The sequence below is a fragment of the Myodes glareolus genome, chromosome 26, assembly GCF_982192425.1.
Source record: "Myodes glareolus chromosome 26, mMyoGla1.1, whole genome shotgun sequence".
Lineage (NCBI taxonomy): Eukaryota > Metazoa > Chordata > Mammalia > Rodentia > Cricetidae > Myodes > Myodes glareolus.
This window is the reverse complement of record NC_142051.1, coordinates 13,396,068-13,418,770: the sequence shown is the minus strand read 5'-3', so window position 1 is coordinate 13,418,770 and position 22,703 is coordinate 13,396,068. Positions and strand designations below refer to the sequence as shown.

The 22,703-nt window shown below is 38.8% G+C and overlaps 2 protein-coding genes across 2 annotated transcripts; both read left to right on the top strand.

Moving 5' to 3' along the window:
• The first annotated feature begins 1,052 nt into the window (after nt 1–1,052).
• Nucleotides 1,053–1,988, top strand: LOC125389949 (olfactory receptor 6C68-like). The gene has a single exon (XM_048418672.3). It carries the CDS (start codon nt 1,053–1,055, stop codon nt 1,986–1,988), a length of 936 nt encoding a protein of 311 aa, XP_048274629.2.
• An 11,661-nt stretch (nt 1,989–13,649) lies between these two features.
• Nucleotides 13,650–14,588, top strand: LOC125389799 (olfactory receptor 6C2-like). Its single transcript, XM_048418474.3, has one exon. It carries the CDS (start codon nt 13,650–13,652, stop codon nt 14,586–14,588), a length of 939 nt encoding a protein of 312 aa, XP_048274431.3.
• The last annotated feature ends 8,115 nt before the right edge of the window (nt 14,589–22,703 follow it).

Sequence of the window (22,703 nt, the reverse complement as noted above, 5' to 3'; positions counted from 1 at the left end):
TCTTAAAGAAAGATACAGCAGAATGGGGAAGAGATTGGTGGAGACAGTTTCTCCAACGTGTACTTTCCTTAAAGTGATTACTTGAGACTTGGCATAGCATATAGGCTCAATCAATGCCTAGCTTTATCTGAGGGAGTACATTAGAAGAAGAGAACAGAGTCTATGAAATAAAATGTATGTGTGTTAATATGGGGCATATGTGGCTGTGTGTAATCTGAATTTCCGAAGAAAGATCACTGCTAGATACACATGGAAGGACTATCACATGCAGATTCTATCAGAAAGGGCTGAGATGCAACCCAGGGATAGAATGCTTGCCTAGTGTGCACAGGACCCTGGGCCTGTTCCCAACACTGCAAAAAATAAAATAGGCACAAAGTTCAATCTACTTAAAAATCATAAAACTTGTGGCATATAGTTACCACAGACCACACCACATAGGCACAAAATAGCCATATAAGTTCTATACAGGGTGGTTTGAAATTGCAATTGGAGGTAGATTTTGGAGAGCCTCTGTAGGAACTCCAAGTCATCTGTTATACAGCTGTACTTTGTTAGGGGTAAAGACACAGGCAGGACAGGAAATCATCTGCTATACAGCCGTGCTCTGTTAGGGATAAAGATGCAGGCAGGACAGGAAGCTTTCAGTGAACTTTAATTTTAACTTCAAAACAGAAAAAAAAAGTGCAGAGAAGTGAATTAATTCTTAACGCTGAATATGTCATCAATGAGAGGCAGTTTGAAATTAGACAATAATTTTAAAATACAGTTGAATAATGGAATAGAGAGGCAAAGCATCTTGAATTATTATGTTGTAACTGTTAAACTGATCTGTATGAAATATCACTTAAAATAATGTAAAAACACAGGAACTTACAAGCTTGAGAGAATATTGGAAATATTAACTACCAAGACAAAGAAGACATTTCGTGTGAACCAGTTATTTGTTTGAGCTTACTTCTCATGGTTAATAACTGTGGAACTGCAGCCTCCATATATTCTGATAGGATATCTGATTTTTCATGAGACCAGATAAAATTCAGGCGTCAGCTATGAGGAATCATACGGTGACAACATTCATTCTCCTGGGACTAACAGAGGATCCACAAATTCAAAGTCTTCTTTTGATTTTCCTGCTTTCTGCCTACCTGCTAAATATAACTGGCAATTTGACAATTATCTTACTTACATTAGTGGACCCTCACCTTAAAACCCCAATGTACTTTTTTCTACAAAACTTTTCCCTCTTAGAAATCTTGTTCACATCCGCTTGCATTCCTAGATATCTGTATAACCTATCAACAGGTGGCAAGACTATTACCTATGGCGCCTGTGCCAGTCAAGCATTTTTCACCGACCTTTTCGGAGTGACTGAGTTCTTTCTCCTGGCCACCATGTCCTATGACCGCTATGTGGCCATCTGTAAACCCTTGCACTACACCGTCATCATGAGCAGCACTGCCTCCAGAAGGCTCCTTCTCGGCTGTTGGATGACTGGGTTATTCGTCATTCTCCCACCCTTCAGCCTGAGCCAAAATCTGCAATTCTGTGATTCCAATGTCATCGATAGCTTTCTCTGTGATGTGTCTCCCTTCCTGAAGATCTCTTGCTCAGACACATCGGTCATTGAGCAGATGGTTATAGGCTGTGCCGTGTTGACCTTCATCACAACTCTTTTTTGTGTAGTTCTTTCCTATGTATACATAATCAGGACCATTATCAGATTCCCTTCTGCCCAGCAGAGGAAAAAGGCCTTTTCTACCTGCTCTTCCCACATGATTGTGGTTTCCATCACTTATGGCAGCTGCATCTTCATCTACGTCAAACCTTCAGCAAAGGACTCAGTGGCTATCAACAAGGGTGTGATAGTGCTGACCACTTCCATTGCTCCCATGCTGAACCCCTTCATTTACACCTTGAGGAACAAGCAAGTCAAACAGGCTTTCCATGACTCAATCAAAAAACTTGCCTTAGAATGCCGAAATTGATGATTCAAGCTTTCATAAGATATTGATAGCCTAAGCCATCTCTAGCCATGGAAATATGCTATATTTTACAATGAATACATACTGCTAATAAAAAGCATATACCAAATAAAATTTTTAATTCCACATGTGACTATTAATAAATTACTATATTTATAGGAAAAAGTAGTAATATTTTTTGTTTTTCTTTCGTAACTATCCGTGACTAACTTCTTGACTCATTAAATATACATTCATTGTCTCATCCATGTTAAATAATCAAAAATAAAACATGAAAAATAAAACCTTGCTCTTGTGTAGCAAGAACTCATAGAATAAATGTATAGCTAAAATGTAAAAATATATTACTATCACTGTTAAGAGTTATATGAAAGTTTAAGTGAAAAGCAACAAGCAAGCTAATTGTGAAAATTAAGATAGATATATATTATTACTCAAGAAGAAACTGCTAAAATCACCCCCCAAAAGATATGGAATCCTTAGCAACTATTGTACATCAAATAACCAAAAAATACTCAGAGTCAAACTAGTGATATTTAAATACATACATACTATAAGTATAACTGAAGTGGTTTTTTTTTAAACTCAGACTATCAGATCACTCAATCAAAAATTATACTGATGTCCAAGAAAATAAAGATGCACAGCCGAATGAAATGATAAAGATAATTCAGTATTTAAAAACCAAATTCAATAGAGAAACAGAAACATTGTAGTTAACACAAGCTGAAATGAAAATGGATTGCAAAATCAATATTCCAGTTAGAGAACTCAGGGTAAACGTTTCTACACCTCTATACTTATAAAATGAGTCAAGCAGAAGACAAAATGTGAGAACTTGAAGAAAAACAGAGGATCTACACAAAATAAGCAAAGAATATTTTTTTTAAGAACACAGGAAAGGAACATATAAGAAATGTGAGGCACCATAAAAAGACAACATTTTTGAAGTTTAGGCACAGATGAGGACAAAGAATCCCATGACCGTGCATGGACCAGATCTTCAACAAAATCGTATAAGAAAACTTCTCCAAGAGGAAAAAATAATTGAAAACCACAGCTTTCTCTACACTATCAGCCCATTCTCCCAGACCTCACCTCTGACTCCTGGTCTGTGGACCAGAGACCTGCCTGTGGCCCCACCACCTCGCCCAGTGCCGGGCTGGGCGGGGTGTCAGGTATATTTATGTACCCCTTGCACACGAATGAACCTATGCAAGTACTCACCCTGGCCCTCCAGGTTTCTGTGCCCTTTGCTCATTCCCCACTAACTCTCAGGTTTCTCGGGCCCCTCCCACTAACTGTGGGACGTGCGTGAAAGGCCACCTGTTTGAAATAAGCAAGCTTCCCTCTCATGGGCCCCTCACCCCCACAAGTTGTTCTAGTCTTATCTTATTCACTGACCCTGCTTGGCACTGGAAGGTGGTGAGGGATACTCTCCCCCAGAGCGGGGTGAGCGTTTGTCCCCCACCTGACATCAGAGCGCAGGACGCAGACCCCACTCTGACAGGCAAGACCCTGGCCTCCGACTCCCGAGTTCCCTCCATGGTTTGGCCCTTACCCGACCCACTTCTGTCCCCAACCCCACTGGCAGAATCAGCTTTGAGTAACGTACATTTTGAGTAACAGTTGAGGACTTATTTGTTGAACTTTCAATTGTTAATGGTCTGGACTTATTTGGGGGAAGAAGAAAAGGAAAGAAAAGAAAAAGAAAACTTCCCCAAACTAAAGGCACATCCATACAGATAAAAATAAAACAGAACCTCAACTAGACAAAACCAGAAGGGAAACTCCCTAGAGAATAACAGACACAAAACACTATAACACAGAGCAAATCAAAGTATTGAAGTATACAAGAGGAAAAAGCACGAGTCACATAAAAAGGAAAGCTTACCAGAAGATCAGTGGGAGCTCTGGAAGCCAGAAGAGCCTGGAACAATGCACTATAAGTTTTAAAAGGCCATGGCTACCAACCTAGACTAACCCAGAAAAACTTGGTCATACTTAATGGAGGGAAAAAACTTTCCACGATATAAACAGACTCAAAATATCCGCATCCAAGAGAAAAAAAACGATGATGAGAATACTGGGAGCAATACTTTGAGCAGATGAGAAGACTACATGCAGGCAACAGAGTATAGGAAACAAATCAAATGAAGCTATAATTAATCAAATAGAAAACACAACAAAGAATGCAACAGCAAAAAATGATAGAAATCAATACACATTTTTCACTAATAAATTTAAATATTCATAGCTTCAACTTGTCAACCAAACTACATAGATTAACCTAATGAATTAAGAAACAAACCCTATCTTTTTCTTGTCTACCAGGAATTCATCTTAACTTTAAAGATAAGCACAACCCTACTGTGAAAAGATAGAAAAGCACAGTCCAAGTGATTGGATTAGGAAGCAAACATATTTTGTCCTAAATATGACAAAAATAAACTTCAAACTGAAACTAGTCAATAGAGGCAAAGAAGGGCACTTTGTTCTAATCAAGGGATCAATTAATCAAGAAAATATCACAATATTAATTATTCACCAATGCACTAATGGAATTAAAGACACAGAATAACACAAACCCAATAATAGTAGGTGACTTCAACATCCCACTCTTTCCAATAGATAGGTCATCTGGACAAAAAATAAGCAGAAAGCTCAAATTATTACTGGCTTGCTTCCCATGGCTTGTTCAGCTTGTGTTCTTATACAACCAAGGACCACCTGCCCAAGTGGTACCACCCACAGAGGGCTGGGCCCTCCCACATCAATCATTATTCAAGGAAATGACCCCACAGATATTCTCCCTGAATCAGCTGGAGGCAATTTCTCAACCGATTTTCCCTCTTCTCAGATATGTCTAGGTTCGTGTCAAGTCAACAAAAACTAACCATCAAGGGCTTCAAACCGGCTCAGTGATTAGCATCACTAGATGTCATAGAACCCAGGTTTGATGTCTAGAAACCCACATGGTTGCTCGCATCATCTGTAACTCCAGTCCCAGGGGATCAGACATCCTCTTCTGGCCTCCAAGGACACCTGGTATGCACATGGTGCATACACATGCGTACATGAAAGCACTTATACACATTAAAGAATAAGATAAATTGAAAAATAACCAGAACACCCTATCTTTTATCATTCATGAGAATTAAATTTAAATGGATTAAGAACTTGAATAGAGTTGAAGTCATAAAACTACTAGAAAAAAGCACTCAAAATTTTAATGTTGGTCATGAGTTTTTGGATCTGACAATGAGAGCAAACAGACAAATAGGTTTGTGTTGACTAAGAAACTTCACATACCAAGAGAAACAACCAACATATTGAAAGGCAACCTAAAGAATGGGTTTGCAAACTAGAGCTAGTCATAGTGACATAGAGCTATGACCCTGGTATTTTGGAAGCATACTAGAGAATCATGAGTTCAAGGCCAGCCTTGATTATAGTAATACCTCTTTATCAAAAACATCAAAGAGCTTTTTAATATTTGAAAAATTTCAATAAGAGATTTATATTAAAATATATAAGGAATACATATAATTCAATATAAGAAAAACCTAATAATAAACCTGACTTTTAAAACTGGGAAAGTATCTGAGTAGATACTTCTCAAAAAAAGAAAAGAAATCCAAATGACTAACAGGTACATAAAAATGTACTTATTTTCATGAACTATAAGGAAAATTCAAATCTAGGCCACAATGAAATATTATCTCACAATTATATCTAAAAGAACAGTGATATCAAGTGTTGAAGGAGATGTGGAAAGAAAGGAACTATTATAAACAGTGGGGAATGTAAATTTGCTCAGACTTAATGGGAAATTATGTAGAGTTTCTACAAAACCCCCATGCTTCCAACTTTTGCCTGGCAATCTTGTCTACTTACAATATCCAGGAGCATAACTATATGTTTTTCTTTGGGTTCACCTTTTTGTTTAGCTTCTCTAGGATCATGAACTGTAGGCTCAATGTCCTTTGTTTATGGTTAGAAAATACTAATGAGTGAGTACATATCATATTCCTCTTTTTGGGTCTGGGTTATCTCACTCAATAAAGTGTTTTCTATTTCTATCCATTTGCATGCAAAATTCAAGATGTCATTGATTTTTACAGCTGAGTAAAACTCTAAAGTGTATGTGTGCCACACCTTCTTTATACATTCTTCTATTGAGAAGCTACTAGGTTGTTTCCAGGTTCTGGATATTACAAATAGTGCTGCTATGAACTTAGTTGAACAAATGCTTTTGTAGTATGATAGGGCATCTCTTGGGTATATTCCCAAGAGTGGAATTGCTGGATCCTGAGGTAGGTTGACTCTCAGTTTCCTGAGAAACCGCTTCACTGATTTCCAAAGTGGTTGCACAAGTTTGCATTCCCACCAACAAGTCAAAAGACATGTTACTCTGGAGAAGAGCATTTGCTTTTGTTTCTTCAGGAAACAAGAGGCTGTGGATTCATTATGGGTTAAGTAAAATAAGGTTTGATCAATGAAGATCCCCCGAAAACTCTCCAATGGGAATGTGTGGCTTAGATGATCCAACATTTCAGAGCACTTCTGTTGCAGTTTCCTCTGAGTTCTACATCCAAAACAGCATCAAGACTGCTGACTGAGATGATCAAGCCTCACAGAATACTCCAGTCAGGACTTGACCATAATTCTAATTTTTTGGGGGGTTTCTACAGTAGGAATTAGCCCAGAAAACTATACCCACATTCCCCCCAAAAAAATGGATTATGGATGTTTGCCTGTTTAGAGTGTTGGTTACAAGTTGCTATGAACAATGTCAGGGAAAAACTAAACAAAGGAGATTAGATTCAGAATTCTTGTTTTGGAAAGAAAAAGGGGGAAATGCTATGGGATAATGCTCTTGTAAACTGTACCAATTTGTCACTTGTATTGGTTTAATAAAACGCTGATAGGCCAGTAGCCAGGCAGTAAGTATAGGCAGGGTAACCAGACTAAGAGAATTCTGGGAAAAGGAAAGGCAAACAGTCAGATGCAGAGGAAGTAAGATGAGAATGCCCTCCTGAGAAAAGGTACCAAGCCACGTGACTAAACATAGATGAGAATTAGGGTTAATTTAAGTTGTAAAAGCTAGTTAGTAATAAACCTGAGCTACGAGGCCAAACATTTTGTAATTAATAAAAGCCTCTGTTTCTTTGGTACTGAATGGCTGCAGAACCAGGCAGGACAGAAACCTCTGTCAACAGGGCAGTCTGTGGGGCCACTAGCAGCTGGATCAGGATTTATCTCTAGTGCTGTGAGCAATCTCAATGGCTGACGAGAGAATGAAAATCCCCCATAGGTAAACCAATCCTAAGTAGTCATCTCTAAACACACACACATATACATATGGACTCAGTAGATCATATGTGTATGTGTTCATGTCTATTATTGTTACTTATCTAACAGTAATACATATAGAGTCTCAAGATCCATGTCAGGTATCTTTTTCAATAATCCTCTACCTTATTTTTTGGGACAAATCTCATTGAACCAGGAACTCACGGGTTGATTAGAATATCTGAATACAAGCTTCAGGGCTCCTTCTATCCTTATTTCTCCCACTCAGACAGGCATGTTCCACCACTCCTGTTTTTTTATGTGAGTACTGGGGATTAGAACTAGGATCCTCATGCTTGACCAGCAACCACTTTACTTGCTGAATCATCATCCTAGCCCAAGAGCTGTGTTTGTTAAGAAATCAAAACTATCCTGAATGATATGAGTGTACATGAACAAAAACTGATAAAGCCACAAGAGGAAAAAAATCCCATATCTACTCTTCCTCCATCCCAACCGTCCCATTCCCCCAAGCTCTCCCCATCTTCCGCTTCTCACTTCTCTCTTCCCATCTCCCCTTACCCCCACCGGTAAAAAACAATGACATCTTGAATTTTGCATGCAAATGGATAGAAATAGAAAACACTATCCTGAGTGAGGTAACCCAGACCCAAAAAGATGAATATGGTAGGTACTCACTCATTAGTGGATTCTAGCCATAAATAAAGGACATTGAGCCTATAATTCGTGATCCTAGAGAAGCTAAATAGGAAGGTGAACCCAAAGAAAAACATGTAGTTATCCTCCTGGATATTGAAAGTAGACAAGATTGCCAGGAAACAGTGTTTAATGCACTTACTAAAGCTAATAAGTGCCTAGGGAAAGATGGATTTCTGTAAAGTGTATTTAGAAAATCATCAGTATTTGTGGGGGAAGCGGGAAATGCTGCTGGAGTAGCCTTAGTAGAGATGTGTATGGCTCCACAACGTGATGATTAAAATAATTACAGAGATGCCATTAGTCTTGACCTTAGTCACACAGCCACGTCATCTATAAGGGAGATTGATAGTGTTCTATCAGGACACTTTACCACAATCAATAAAATTAGCATTCAATAACTTAGGATCAAATCAGACAAAGAATGTGATTCAGAAAATTATCAGCCTCAGTCACAGCCCATTAAAATTTCGCTTAATAAAGAAGTATCTCATTTTTCTTTTCTTTTTACAGCCTAACCCTTTCTCCAGAAAAAAATTTAATCAGTGTCTTCCAAACGCAGGAAGCCAGGAGTGATGTGGCTCAGTTGGCTCATGGGAAAATTGTCTGTAGGAGCAGTACTGAGTAAACTTGGGGCAGCAGGAGCATGCAAGAGCAGCTGTTCCGTTCTTTAACACAAGGACCAATGTGAGAAGCAGAGAGAGAGTTAAAGAAAATAAACTTTATTCACCTTCGTTGTGTAGTAGGGCAAACACTCTCACACCAAGCAATTTTAGTCTTGAAGAGGAAAACTCTGTGGCTTCAAAGTTCTAAAGTAGTTTTGCTGCTTATCTAAAAAATACAAACAGGATGGGATATTACAAAAATTCAATCTGGGTAGCATGAGGGAACCACCAAGTTTGAAGTCTGAATGACGATAAGCCTCTTAAGTATTGGGGGAAAGTCATAATGTGGCTTGCCAAGGATAGGGAATCTTAACTTTTTCTTTCCTCAGAGTAGCAAGGCATTCGTACTGGCCAGTTCTCTGGTTTTTAATATTTACACCTATAAAAGATGATTTTCTTTATTATTTTATTTGAGAGTAAATATTTCATTTCATATTAGGTTTGTGTCAAATATAAATAATATATGATATAAACTGGGCATGCCTCCAATCCCAAGCACTCAGAGATGGCAGCAGACTCAGAAGTTTGAGGTCATCCTTAGTTACATAGTAAGAAGATAATCCTAGGAGAATCATGCAGTCAGTGAAGAAACCAAAACAGAATTCAGATGACATTAAACCACTCTCAGGGTCTCAAAGGACACGGTCCCTTTGCTCTAAGAATTTTCACAGTTTTGATTACACCACCATCAACTCGTCAGTAGCTTCTGAGATTGCATCACTGAAGACTCTGTTGTTGTTCGTGCGGTCACTCTGTGTGCTGGTAGCAGTATAAAACAAAGGCAGCTGCTAAGGAAATTACAGGGAAGCTGTCCTTCTTCCTCCCCGGTCCCTAGTCCTACCACGAGCATCTAGGGCCCCTGGAGCATTGGATGAGAATCTCTGGCAGGCTAGAAATTTTCCTGTTCCTTAAGACTGCTCATTCTTTGAACAGAGAAAGTGCTGGGAATTCTAGTGTAACTGGCAGGAAGGAAGGGGACTAAGGTTGATTTCATTAGAGAAGGAGCAATGGAAGTCTAGCTTAGTGTCAGGAGAGAGACAGTCGTATGCTTCTGTGAAGACTGAGGTGAAATGGTGAGATATAATGGGGACAGAACCCACGCAAGCTTCCTCACCAGCTACGGCTCCACCAATCTCGCTTCTCTCAAGGACTGATGAATAACCATCAAAGAGCAAGTATGAATCGTTGTGATCTATTTTTTCTACATTCTCAAAAATGTATGCAGAGAATAAATAGATTTAAATTTTGGAATTCACTTCATTACAAGTGATACTTCAGAAAGGGGAAAAAAGCAATTGGTAATCATTTCTGATAAACCATTAGTCTGGGGGAACATAATGCTGTAATCTTCCTGCAGTGGACGCTCTTTCCTTCTCCTGACTGTAAGGACCAGTTAATAAGACAGTTACTACTTAACAGAAACATGAAAACTATGGAAAAACACTCACCACCTCCCCCAAAACTAGTATTGTCAAAGAATCCAAAAATATCCATGTGAAAAATAATCTAGTACCTCCCACCCCAGGTACTAAAATCATTTTTAGCACTTTTGTGAGGAGATGCAGCATTCAAACTCTTCTAGAGCCTAAACAATTATTCTTATGTTTGTAGATAAGATAAAATATCTTAAATATATCTTAAAACTCAATAAGTAGAGAATCTATGAAGGAAAGAGACTGAGTCTTAAATGTTCCTAGAACTACTTATATAGTTTTGCATAAGTTAAATCACTGGGAAACATCTGTTAGTGTTAATTGAGACATTTACAGAGGAGAGGCAAATATTCATTGAATGAAATTGTTTCAAGATATATTTGATTCTGCAAAAATAAATAACTCCCCATCTCTCAGGATTTTTTTTCTAGCCTAACACAGACCACAGGTGTGCTTGCTAGTGTATAAAGTGAGGTCAAAGGATCCACTACTACAATTCTTAGCAGCATTGTCAGAAGCAGTATCAGTTTAACAAACATCATGTGCTAAAACACAGTCCTGAAATCTGACACATTACTATGCCAAACACTTTCAATGTTAAACTAATAAGCATCAAATATCTCTGTGGTCGTAATCCACTCCTAGCAAAGAGAAAAACAGAAGCCCTGATAGGAAGAAAGAAACGTTGTAGGGGACGGGGCTGGAATGAGGGTGCCAAAGGGTGTTATAAAGTTTTTTAAACATTCTACAATTAGATGGAGACAGGAAGTGAAGAAGGAAAGGAAAGAAGAAAGAAAATTAAAAAGAGACTCTGGTATGGCACTGTGTTCAGTCTGTCAGTCTCCCTTTAGCAAATAGGTAGCAAGATACTCTCTCTCCCGTTAACCCCTTGCGGAGAGGGGCTCTTTTCCCTCTTTCAAATATCATGCCTGTAAACACTGAGCACTGTATCTACTCAGATTTTGGTGACAGTGTTGATTGCCAACTTTGGTAGAAAATCAATCTGAACGAATAGAATAAACTATGAATAGCTATCAGGGTAATTAAGAACAAGTGTCAAGCAACGAGCATGGGATCATTGTTACCCTAAATCCAAAGGTTTTTGTTGCAATATTGTGTTTCTATATCACAAAAAAGGAAATATTATCTGCTACTGTTGTAGCCTATAAGATCCTTTTTGGAATAACTTGCTCCTATTCTCAGTGTTATGTTCTGTAAATAATGGGTGCTTGTTAAGTATTTATATGAGTGAATAGATGTTGGACACTTATTTGAACAATAATAAAAATAAGAAATCTACAATATCTTTGATGTTCAACTTTGAAGGCACACATTTGGTACAACAAAATATAAGAAATTAATTTTCTCCTCTAATATAGAAGTTTGTAGGAGTTATCAGTAAGCCCTAAATTAACCTAAAAATATTCATTGAATAATTATTTCCTACTAATAACACAAAGAAACTATAAAATAGTATGTTATTTATTATGAACTACTGTTATTCTTATGGTAATTCATCACATTTTCTTATTGTGGAATAGAATATTTGTTTAATATTCTATTAAATGTAAAGATGTATGTGCTGTGGGATAATTGCTTAACTATGTTGTTAAAGATGTATTGCATTTGTTTATGCTCCATTTGCTTAATTATGTAAAGATATGTTGCTTTTTATGCTGAATTTGTTTAACTGTGTAAAGATGTGTTGCGTTTCACCTTGCCTGCCTAAGGCACCTGATTGATCTAATAAAAAGCTGATAATAAAAAGTTGCCAGTAGCTAAGCAGAGGAGGGACAGGCATGGCTGGCAGGCAGAGAGAATGGGGGAGCCAGCTAGCCAGTCAGCCAGGGGCCAGACAGACAGACATGGAGGAAGCAAGAAAGCAGGATAGATAAATGAAATAAATGAGCTTTGGGGCAGCACACAGATTAATAGATATGGATTAATTTAAGTTATAAAGAAAAAAGCTAGCTAGAAACAAGCCTAAAGCTAAGGTTGAGCATGCATAATTAATAATAAATCTCTGTGTCATGATTTGGGGGCTGGCAGTTCAAGAAAACCTGATATATTTTCTTTTGCAGGATAGACATCTGAGAAAAATTGCTTAAAACAAATTTCAATGAATGTTAAGTTTTGACATAAAGAAAAGGAGACATGGCTGAACCAATATCATACTGACATTCCTGAAAAATATAAGTTTGAGTAAAGAAACACTTGGACTACTTAGAAGTGAAAAAATGGACAGTGATGGATGCCAAAGAGAAAGGTATGGTGTTTTCATAATTTGTTTACAAAGACTGGTTTAAATAAGCTCAAGTTCTTATATGTTTGCTTCAATTAGGTAGGAAGGTGGGTAGGTAGGCAGGCAAACAGATAGATGAATAGGTGGCAGATGACATTCTATAGGTAGGTGATAGATGATAGATAGATAGATAGTAGATAGTAGATACACAGATGCTAGTTTAAAAACCCAGAAAACAGTAAAAAGATTAGGAAATGGTTGATGGGGTAGTGGGAAGAGTTATCTAAGCAGCAATAACTAAGAGGGCAGGGTTATCATGTGGGCAGTACTGCAGACCACCCTACTAGCTCTACCCTTTACCTGAAGCATTGCAATAGGACTACATCAGGTTTATGCTCAAATTCTAGAACATGTTTCCTTACACTACTTCAGAGATCTCAAAAAACTTTCTACCTAAAAAGTCCCAAAACTTACTAAAGAAATACTTCTCATTGCCAAATACAGGAATGGTAAACCGGAGGCACAACATTGTGTTTTACACTTTTAATCTCCTATTTAGGGTTAATCTGAAATTCAAACAGCAAAGTTGTCCCCTTAAAGAGAAATGATACTGTTAAAATTAATGACAATAATGTAAAGATGATCAACATAAAATCCTAATTAGCCAAAGTTTCTTGGTTTGAGAAATATATATTACAGAATGGTGGGGATGAAGAAAAATTTAAAAAGACTGAAGGGGATTAAAGAACGCATTGTCAAGACTTCTATTTATTTATTTATTTATTAAAAATTTCCACTTCCTTACCTCCTCCCAATTCCCTCCCACTTCCCCCACTCCCTCTCCCCCTCCCTCTCCAGTCCTAAGAGCAGTCAGGGTTTCCTGCCCTGCGGTCCTCCCCCCACCCCAGGTCTAGGAAGGTGAGCATCTAAACAGACTAGGCTCCCACACACTGATGAATATCAAGACTTCTTTTAAGAAGAATAAATCTATATCTCGAGACAATGAAGCTGAGAAGTTGCATGCTGTACATGCACATGATTTATGTTTGGCTTGGGTTCTGTTTGACATTTTTAGAAATGTAGAGAATGTAGAAAAGTCAGAAAACTATATACATAAAAACAATACAGATATTTCCACAGAGGTCATGAAGCAGGACATCAGTGGTATTTCTGTCTTACCAAACATTGTCAAGTGAGAGGAAAGTGTGCGCATGTGGGCTCCCTGGCTGGGGAGTCTTCAGGTTCCACTGCCAGCTTCTTCGAACACTTCTCTCTTCAGGCCCAAACACTCATGACTTGGCACAAGACGGGGATGAGAAATTATACGGCAATAACAACATTCATCTTGCTGGGGTTGACAGATGATCCCAAACTACAAGTTCTCCTTTTTCTGTTTTTGTTCCTCACCTACATGTTGAGCGTGGCTGGGAACCTCACCATTATCGCTCTCACGCTCTTGGGTCCTCATCTTAAAACGCCCATGTACTTTTTTCTCCGAAACTTTTCTTTCTTAGAGGTCTCGTTCACCACCGTGTGTATCCCCAGATTCCTGTATGCGATGGCTACTGGAGACAATACTATTACTTATAATGCTTGTGCGGCTCAGTTGTTTTTCATCGTCTTCTTTGGAGCAACAGAGTTTTTCCTCCTTGCTGCCATGTCCTATGACCGCTATGTAGCCATCTGCAGACCTCTGCACTACACCAGCATCATGAACAACCGAGTGTGCGCAGCTCTCGTTCTCTCCTGTTGGTGTTCTGGCCTGTTGGTCATCCTCCCGCCTCTTGGCATAGGCCTCCAGCTGGAGTTCTGTGACTCCAATGTGATTGATCATTTTGGCTGTGATACCTCTCCCATTCTGCAGATCACCTGCTCAGACACAGTGTTTATAGAGAAAATTATCCTGGCTTTGGCCATACTGACACTCATTATTACTCTAGTGTGTGTTGTTCTGTCCTACACATACATCATCAAGACCATTTTAAAGTTCCCTTCTGCCCAGCAGAGGAAGAAAGCCTTTTCCACTTGCTCTTCCCATATGATTGTGGTTTCCATCACCTATGGCAGCTGCATCTTCATCTACATCAAGCCATCGGCGAAGGAAGGGGTGGCCATCAACAAGGTTGTGTCTGTGCTCACAACATCAGTGGCCCCTCTGCTTAACCCGTTCATTTATACACTTCGAAACAAGCAAGTGAAAACAGCTTTCAAAGACACCATAAAACGGATTGTGCTTCTCACAAAGCAGTAAGTCCCGTAGGCGAACCTAAATTTAATCTCAGTAACCGGACTTGACGGTGTGTGTCTTCCTCCTATCACATAGAGTCATCGAGATAATTTTGCTTTAATAGTTTTCTCTTATAATCCCAAAATGAAAATCATGTAAATTGTTTTACCTTCTTTTAAGTTTATTTTACTTAGAATAGTTTCTCCAATTATCGTATTCTTCAAAGATTCGAGTACATAAATTCCCAATGCCATACAAAAGACATACAAATAAGATTTGTGCCTCTGGTGGGATCTAAACACACATGTTTCACTTCTTGGGAATAGTTTAATCTCTGCCCTTGACTCAGCCAGAGTCATTAAAGACTCTGCTTTAAAAACCTATACCGTGTTTCAATATGATCAAAGTCCCAATGCTAAGGGGTAACAGATTTCAGATGTTGATATTTCACTGGTTTGTCTCATAACACATGTGAAGGGGATGCTGGCAGACCTACCACTGCCTGGAGTGTGCCTGGGCTACCCATGCCCTGAAGACCAAACATCTTTTCCTCCTGTCGTCTCATCTATAACAAACTGGCCACGACCAGAAAACTGAAGTTCAGCTCACCTTTTAGCTGCTAACTCAATCATTTTAGGAATGTTGGTCTGGCGCCATCAGTCTACCAGTATCTGAGGAGCTCATGTGTATCTGTGCGGTGTGCTCCTCTGCAGAGCCCCAATGTGCAAGGTGCTGCTGTCCACCTAAGCGCCCGACTTAAAAGCAAACGGAAATGAGACTATTCAGTTAGTTTTGCTGAAAATTTATAAGGAAGGAGAAAGCGGGGACCTGAACAGGCTTTTAAAGTGGCCCTTTAGTTGAGCTTTCTTGGTGACAAAGATGGGTGTGGTTGATTATGTGGGAATAAAGATGAAAGATCAAGGTAATTGCTTAGATGTGTGAGGATTATGGGCATTAGTGATTAACTCTGAGTTACCAACAATGCATTGGTGTCACATTAAGGGAAGAAATAGAAACACTTTCCCTTCTCATCTAGACAAGAACAAGCTCAAATCCGAACTCTCTACATCACACTCCCTGTATCTTCCATCATCTGTCTGTCAGATGGTATGCATCTGTGTCTGGACCAGTATCTCTGTCTGTCTGTCTGTCTGTCTGTCTGTCTGTCTGTACCTGTCTGTTTCTCCTCTGCGTGTCTCTGTGTCGGTGTGGTTCTCTGTCTGTCTGTCTGTCTGTCTGTCTGTCTCTCTCTCTCTCTGTGTGTGTGTGAGAGAGAGCGAGAGAGAGAGAGCGAGAGAGAGAGAGAGTGAGAGAGGAAGAGAGAGAGAGAGAGAGAGAGAGAGAGAGAGAGAGAGAGATATGAGCTGTATTCCTGTATATGCCGTGTCTGTCTGTTAACTGTCCGTCTGTCTGTCTGTCCTAACAGAGGGCTTCACTCTGAATTTATTGAACAACACAGAAACATCACATAGGGAAGGAATGGGATATTTTCCAGAAAACTTTAGCTGAGGTTTAAAGGGATTAAGTCACTGGCTCCATCTGATCCCAACCAACCCACACAACATTGTTTATCAATCCAATATCCATAAACGGCTGCTTTCAACCTTAATGGTAGATTTCAGGAAGTTTGTTTACAGCTTATGCTTGCTGTTTTCAGAAAATGACATGCATGCATTATCTGGGTCAAGGGCATAGGAGAGTACATGGCTTAAAATTTCAGCGATGCATTAGCTTAGGTTGTAAAAGTCAATTGCACAGAAAATTCAAACCAAGTGTGGTTGGTCTTACATTGTTCTCTCAAAGACAGTTTAATCAAACAGTTTCAGTCCGCAGTAGGATAGCAGTCTTAAGTCTTAAGCTACTTCAAGGTCTATTATTAACCCTTGCTGTGAGGTCCAGCAAAATTCCAGGCTCTTAGGATGCAGGAGATATTTTCAGAATACTGCGTCATCACATGCACAGTGGTCTATGAAGAAAACAACTTGGTGTGTTCCTGTCTTTAATTCCTGAAGCTTGTGCCTCATGTAAGCATTATCTGTGGTGGAATACTAGTATTCTTAATTTTTTTCTGGGGAAACTGTGAAAATCATGGATGGGCTTGGGAAGGTGAGAGGAGAACCAGTAATCATCATGAAAATAACTCAGATCAAAATTTTAAAATGCTATAAAGTGATAAAGTCTTCCCACTGTTTATGTGTTTTCTAATAGTGGAAATAAAGTTTTGTGCCTTCACGGTGTACACACAGCTATTATTTATTCCTATCAAACATCTTCTAATTGCTCAGGTATATTCCAAGTAAGATCATAGACATATTAAAGGTATAACCCTTTCTTTAGACTACAAAAATATTCAGAGGAAATAGAATTATTCTCCAAAGAATTTCTTCTTTTCATATTTAAAATTTCTAAAATATCAAAAAATATAACTAACATCCTCAGTCTCCCTTTATGATAATTTAGCACACATCTGTAGGATCTGCATATTTATTAAGCATCTGTGTTAATGGTTGCACGTGAAGTGTGACCCCCTCAGCAGTCAGTATTTATAATAGTTAATCTCCTTATTTGCTTTGGACAATGGTGAAAGCTAAGAATATTCCACAAAATCATATAGCCAGGCACCTGTAATCTCAGCACTCAGGAAGCAGAAGCAAGAAGGTCAAGAGTTCAAGGCTGAGGTAGTTAACAAGTTCAAGACCATCCTGAGCACAGAGACCTTCTCTCAAACCACGAAAAGAAAAATTTTAAGATTTTTTAAAAAATCCTATCCAATTCACCATTTAAGAACCAAATATATTTGGACAGGTAAATGTTTGAAATTAATTAGGTTCAGAAAAGGCACCCATCTACCTGAGTTCTAGAAAATGAGGCATTCCCCTCTTCGTCATCCACTCAATAAAAGGAAATGCAAATCAGGCCACGCTGTGCTGTCTTTAACCAGAGCACCCGTGGGCTACAGAATATAAACAACTAAGGTCACTCTTACATCAAGTCCAGTCACTACCGGAACTGTACCAAGTTTGATCAACCAAAATATTCAGCACTTTGTGGCATTAACTTTTATATAAAGATTAGAATTTCACATGGAAATGGTGTGGGAGAATTGTCTGTATTCTGTCAATCATATTTTAATAAAACGCTGATTGGCCAGGCAGGCAGTATAGGCGGGAAAGCCAGACAGGAAGTAGAGGTGGAGCAAAGAGACTGGGAGTATTCTGGAAGCAGAAACTCCCTCCGCCACTCCTGTACAGACCACTGAAGAGGCAGAATGTAACTTGCCCAGCTGAGAAAGGTACCGAACCATGTGGCTAACATAGATGAGAATAATGGGTTAATATAAGTTATAAGAGTTAACAAGAAGCCTGACCTAATGGGTCAATCAGTTTATAATCTTATGAAGTCTTGTGAGTGATTTTCTTTGGGCTTGCCGGCTGTAGGGTACTGGGTGGGACAGAAGCCTCAACAAGCCGGCCCTCATGTTACATGGAAATAGCTAAGTTTTCCATATGTATCTCCAAAGATATGCGTCTATGCCACCCTGATCTCAGCTCTTCCATCTCTACCCCCTCAGAATTAACAGTTTCTTCCACTAAAAGGTTTTCCTGCTACAGGCAACTAAGGAGTGCTGGAAGTGGGAGAACAGTCTTCCCCAGAGAAGAGAATAACAAGCGATTATCAATACGAACTGATCACCCCGAAAACATACATACAAATAGCATTATATAGACTGGGCAGATTATATTTAGAAATATATACATATATATGTATATATTACTATGTGTGTGTGTGTGTGTGTGTGTATGTGTGTGCATGTAGCAGCAATTAATAAAAAAAGAGGCCATGAATTTGAAAGGTGGAGGAAACAAAGGGAGAATGATGTAATTATATTATAATCTCAAAAATAAACAAAAAAAATTGTTTAAACAATAGTCTTTCTTGACGGAAGATCCATGGAGAGAGAAAACTGTCTCACCCATGTCTCATATTCCTGTCAAGGCTGTTAGAGTATTGACCTAAAGTCTTAATCTCTCAGTTAGCATTCTAGGCTGAAAGCTGCCTAAAGATATCCTTCTTCTAATTTTTCCTCAATATAACTCACCCTAATGCATGGGGTTTATCATATTTAAATACTATTTTCTTAAACTCTACAGAACCTTCTAGCTTACAAGTTTGAAAAGTTCATTAATGGATCAGAAGTTGATCTTCAGATTTCCTGGCACAAAGTATTTAAAATGGGCCTCTTTGGGCTTCTTCCCCCGGAACCTCAGACAAATTCCAATTTTGGATCATCCTACAAACTATCTGACCATGGCTCCTCAAAACTAGCAAGATTGTTGAAAGCAAGGAATGTTAGAGACTCCATCACAGACAAGAGGAGACTAAAGATATACAGCAATTCAATACGATCATTCTGGGTAAGATCATGAAGTACAGAAGGCAACTTGGTAAAAACTTGGTAAATGTTTTAAAAAATCTGAATAAATGGTGGAATTTGCTTAACAATAACATACCAGTACCAATTGATTAGTTACAAAAAGATATCAGAGTGATGTAAGGAGTTATTAATAGGAGACACTGAGCACATGGCATATGATAAGACTCCACTGTATGGTGGTCTCGATTGCTCTGTAATCTAAAATGCTTTCTTAAATTTTTTTATTGAAAATAGATTCTTTTCACACACTATACTCTGATTGGAGTTTTTCCTCCCAGAACCTCTCCACCTCCCTTCCCATCCAAATCACACCCTTTGTTTCTATTTCTCATTAGAAAATAGGAATTTAAAAAATAATAACATAAGATAAAACAAAAACATATGGAATAGGATAAAAATAGAGGTAAAAGAACTTGGCCCTCTTTTGTCATGGTAATTCCACCTGTAAACAAGGTTCCAGCCGCGGGCCCTATACGCCTGCCATGCCTGCCTCCTGCAGCTGCTTCTGGCCTTGGGCGCCAGGCACCTATCATCCTCTTCCACTGCTCCTGATGGGAGGGGGCTTTGCCCTTTTGCCCCCTTGCCCACTAATATATATACCCGACTTGAGTTTAATAAAGTTGCCATTTACTCTTTGGTGAATGAGCAGGTCTCTTGTTGTCTTTGTGCTTCAACCCTTAGGATATTAATCCATTCTCGTGGGCTTGGTTTGGGAAAGCGCGCGCCTGTTCTGAGGTCTGGGTATTCACAGAAAAGTGCGGTGGGCAACAGGGTCTGCTAAAGAGAAATACAATTCATAAGTTGCATATCTAGTATCTCTACCTAAAAAAGACCTGTGGCTTTCTAAATGACTTGAAGACACCTTAAAAATACCTCTGGTACTACAATATAAGCTTGTCTGAAATGTCATATGAAGATCATCACTTTGTATAATTGATACATGCTAGTAAAGAAAAAAATCTCTTTTGCAGGCCACTCAATACAAGGATGACATCCAACTCCATTACGTCATCCCTGATGCTCTTCTCCGCAGCCTGATGATGACCTATGCTTAACACTCCCCTTGCAACCTCCTCACTTGTCTCTCCGGGATACCTTCTTTAAACATCTATTTAACCTTTATTCTTTACGATCGCAACAAAAGGTTATTATTAATCTCCAGTATCAAGACCTCCAGGGAACATATTGTTTGTTAGCACAATTGATCCCATAGTGCCTATTCTGAAGACAGGGGGATGGAATGTTACTGTGGATATTTAAAAATCTCCAAAAATCTAATACATACTCTGTTCTAATCATCATCTCCCCCAAGAACAGAGAGAGCCCAAGAATTCTCTGGTATGTCATCCACAAGTTAATGGATATTTGAAAACTTGTTTGACATTTTGCTCTAGAGCATAGAAAATGTAAAAGAAGGAAATTTCCCAAGGCAATGAGACAATCACTGAAATGTACAACCGTGAAAGGTTAGCAGCAGCATGGATGACACTCTGAAGTACCACATGAATAACTGACATCACAAATATTTCCCATGCAGAAGGGAAATCCATTAGTGTTATCCACTGTTGCCAGTCATTATTCTAAGAAATGTGTCTGGGAATAACAGTATGGCCACAATACAACACATTTGTTGATTAAGTGGATTGACGTGACTGTCAAAACAAACATAGAAACTATACATTGACACCCACTATGTCTCTCACAATAACAGACATGCTGTAATTGAAATATTATCTGCCTTTACTCTCACAGTGTGATATAAACTTTATTGTGACCATGTGTGTCGACATCTAGCATCCACTATATTCTACTGACTCTGTGATGGTAATCAGGTTCATGGGGGTTGCTCATTAATAAATTATGCCCTTGACCAGATTAGCAAGATTTATCCATAAAAAAGAACAAAGCTATATACTGATCTTTTAGGAGAGATATACAATTAATTTTTGTTCCCCAATTCTTGTCATTGTAAGTCCAGAATTAACACTTTAGAAGTACCATATGTGCTTTTATGTACACAGTATATACCCAAATATTGCTGCTTTTTAATTTTGCAAAGAGAGAATATTTTTATTCCATAAAATAAAGTTTAAAGCAATATGTTACTTCAGAGCTGGAGAGATGACTCCGAGAGTAAATTGTTGCCCATCCTGACAACCAGTCAATCCTAGGGATCCATACTACACAAAGAGAATCCACACCCCAAGTTGTCCTCTAAATTCCACTTGTTCTTCTTTCTTTTTAACATGCATCCACTGATTCCGTTAGCCAGTTGGTTAGTTAGCTATCTGTCTGATTTATTTATATGTGTGAGTGTGGGCATGCATGTGGAGACTCCACCAAGCACTGACCTATTACACGTTCTTCAGACTTTCTAGTCCATGAAGTACTGGAAAGTGCCCCCCTGAAAACCGAACCAAACTTGCCTAGTGCTCACTGCCCATATTGGTCTCTTAAATAAGTCTGCCAGTAGTCAGATGACTCAGTGGGAATTAAGGAAAACTCCTTCCTGACCTCCCTGTGTTTCTCACAGGTTTCTTCTCATTTTTGTTGTTGGTGGGGGGAGGGAGGCTGGTGGTGGTATCTTCATGGCTTTTCCCCGTGTATGCACTATTTTCACACCTTAGTTCAATAAATCAAAGTTGTTCTTTGACATACTGAACAAAATACCCTTGCCTCTAACATCATTCCTCCTCCAATTCTGAAACAGACCTCACCTCCACTCACACACTCCAGTAACCAACACCTAGCCTTGAGTCATAACCTCTCATTTCTCCAACAGCTGACCCAATGTCGTCATGTGGGAAGATGACTTAGCATGGAAGTGTAAGGTCAGAGTTCAGGTCCTCAGAACCCAGGTAGATGCCAACTAGGCCTCCAGGGCAACCTGGAATCTCAGCCTTGGACAACAATGACAAAGGATCCCAAAACAAGCTGACTTGCAAGATTAGCCATATAGATAAGCTCTGGTTTTAAATGAGAGACCTTGCCTCAATGAATAGGGTAAAAACACAGTAGAAGATTGAACCTCAGACCTTCACATGTATACACACATGCATGTATGTGCATATTCACATGTGACCACATATATGCAAATACACATGTGCCCACATATGTGCAAATATAGCAACATGCATCTCACACACACAGGAAATTGGGAAAATTAATACCAATATTCTGGAGGTTGAGGCATGAGAATCAAGGCTTCAAGACCAGTCTAGGCTATGTAGCAAAACAAGGGGTGAGGGATGAAAAAGAATTCAACTTAGAAAAAGCAGAGCTGGAATCTTAAATAAAAATATAGTAAATTATTAAATTATCCTTTTTTTCTGTTAAAAGAATAATCACCAACCTTGGATTTCTGCTAGTGATAGAAAGATGGGCTAATAGTAATAAATCTATTAGTATCTATGTCATCAACACATTTGGAAAAGGGAGAAGCTATATACTTGTTGACTATAATAAATTTATTTATCAGGTTTGATAACTTACTAATATAAATTTTCAATAAGGCTAGTATTAACAGTAACTCTTCACAAACTATGAACAGTTAGTCTTGAGCTGCCATGCCAACCCAAACTAACTACCTTGGTTCTTTTCCACCCCAGCTGTAGGTTAGAAAGCATATCAACTGGGCAGGGGTCTACTGCAAACAGTGGAAGAGTGGGTGTTCATGGCCCTCACTTCGCTCTAATATTGAGTCA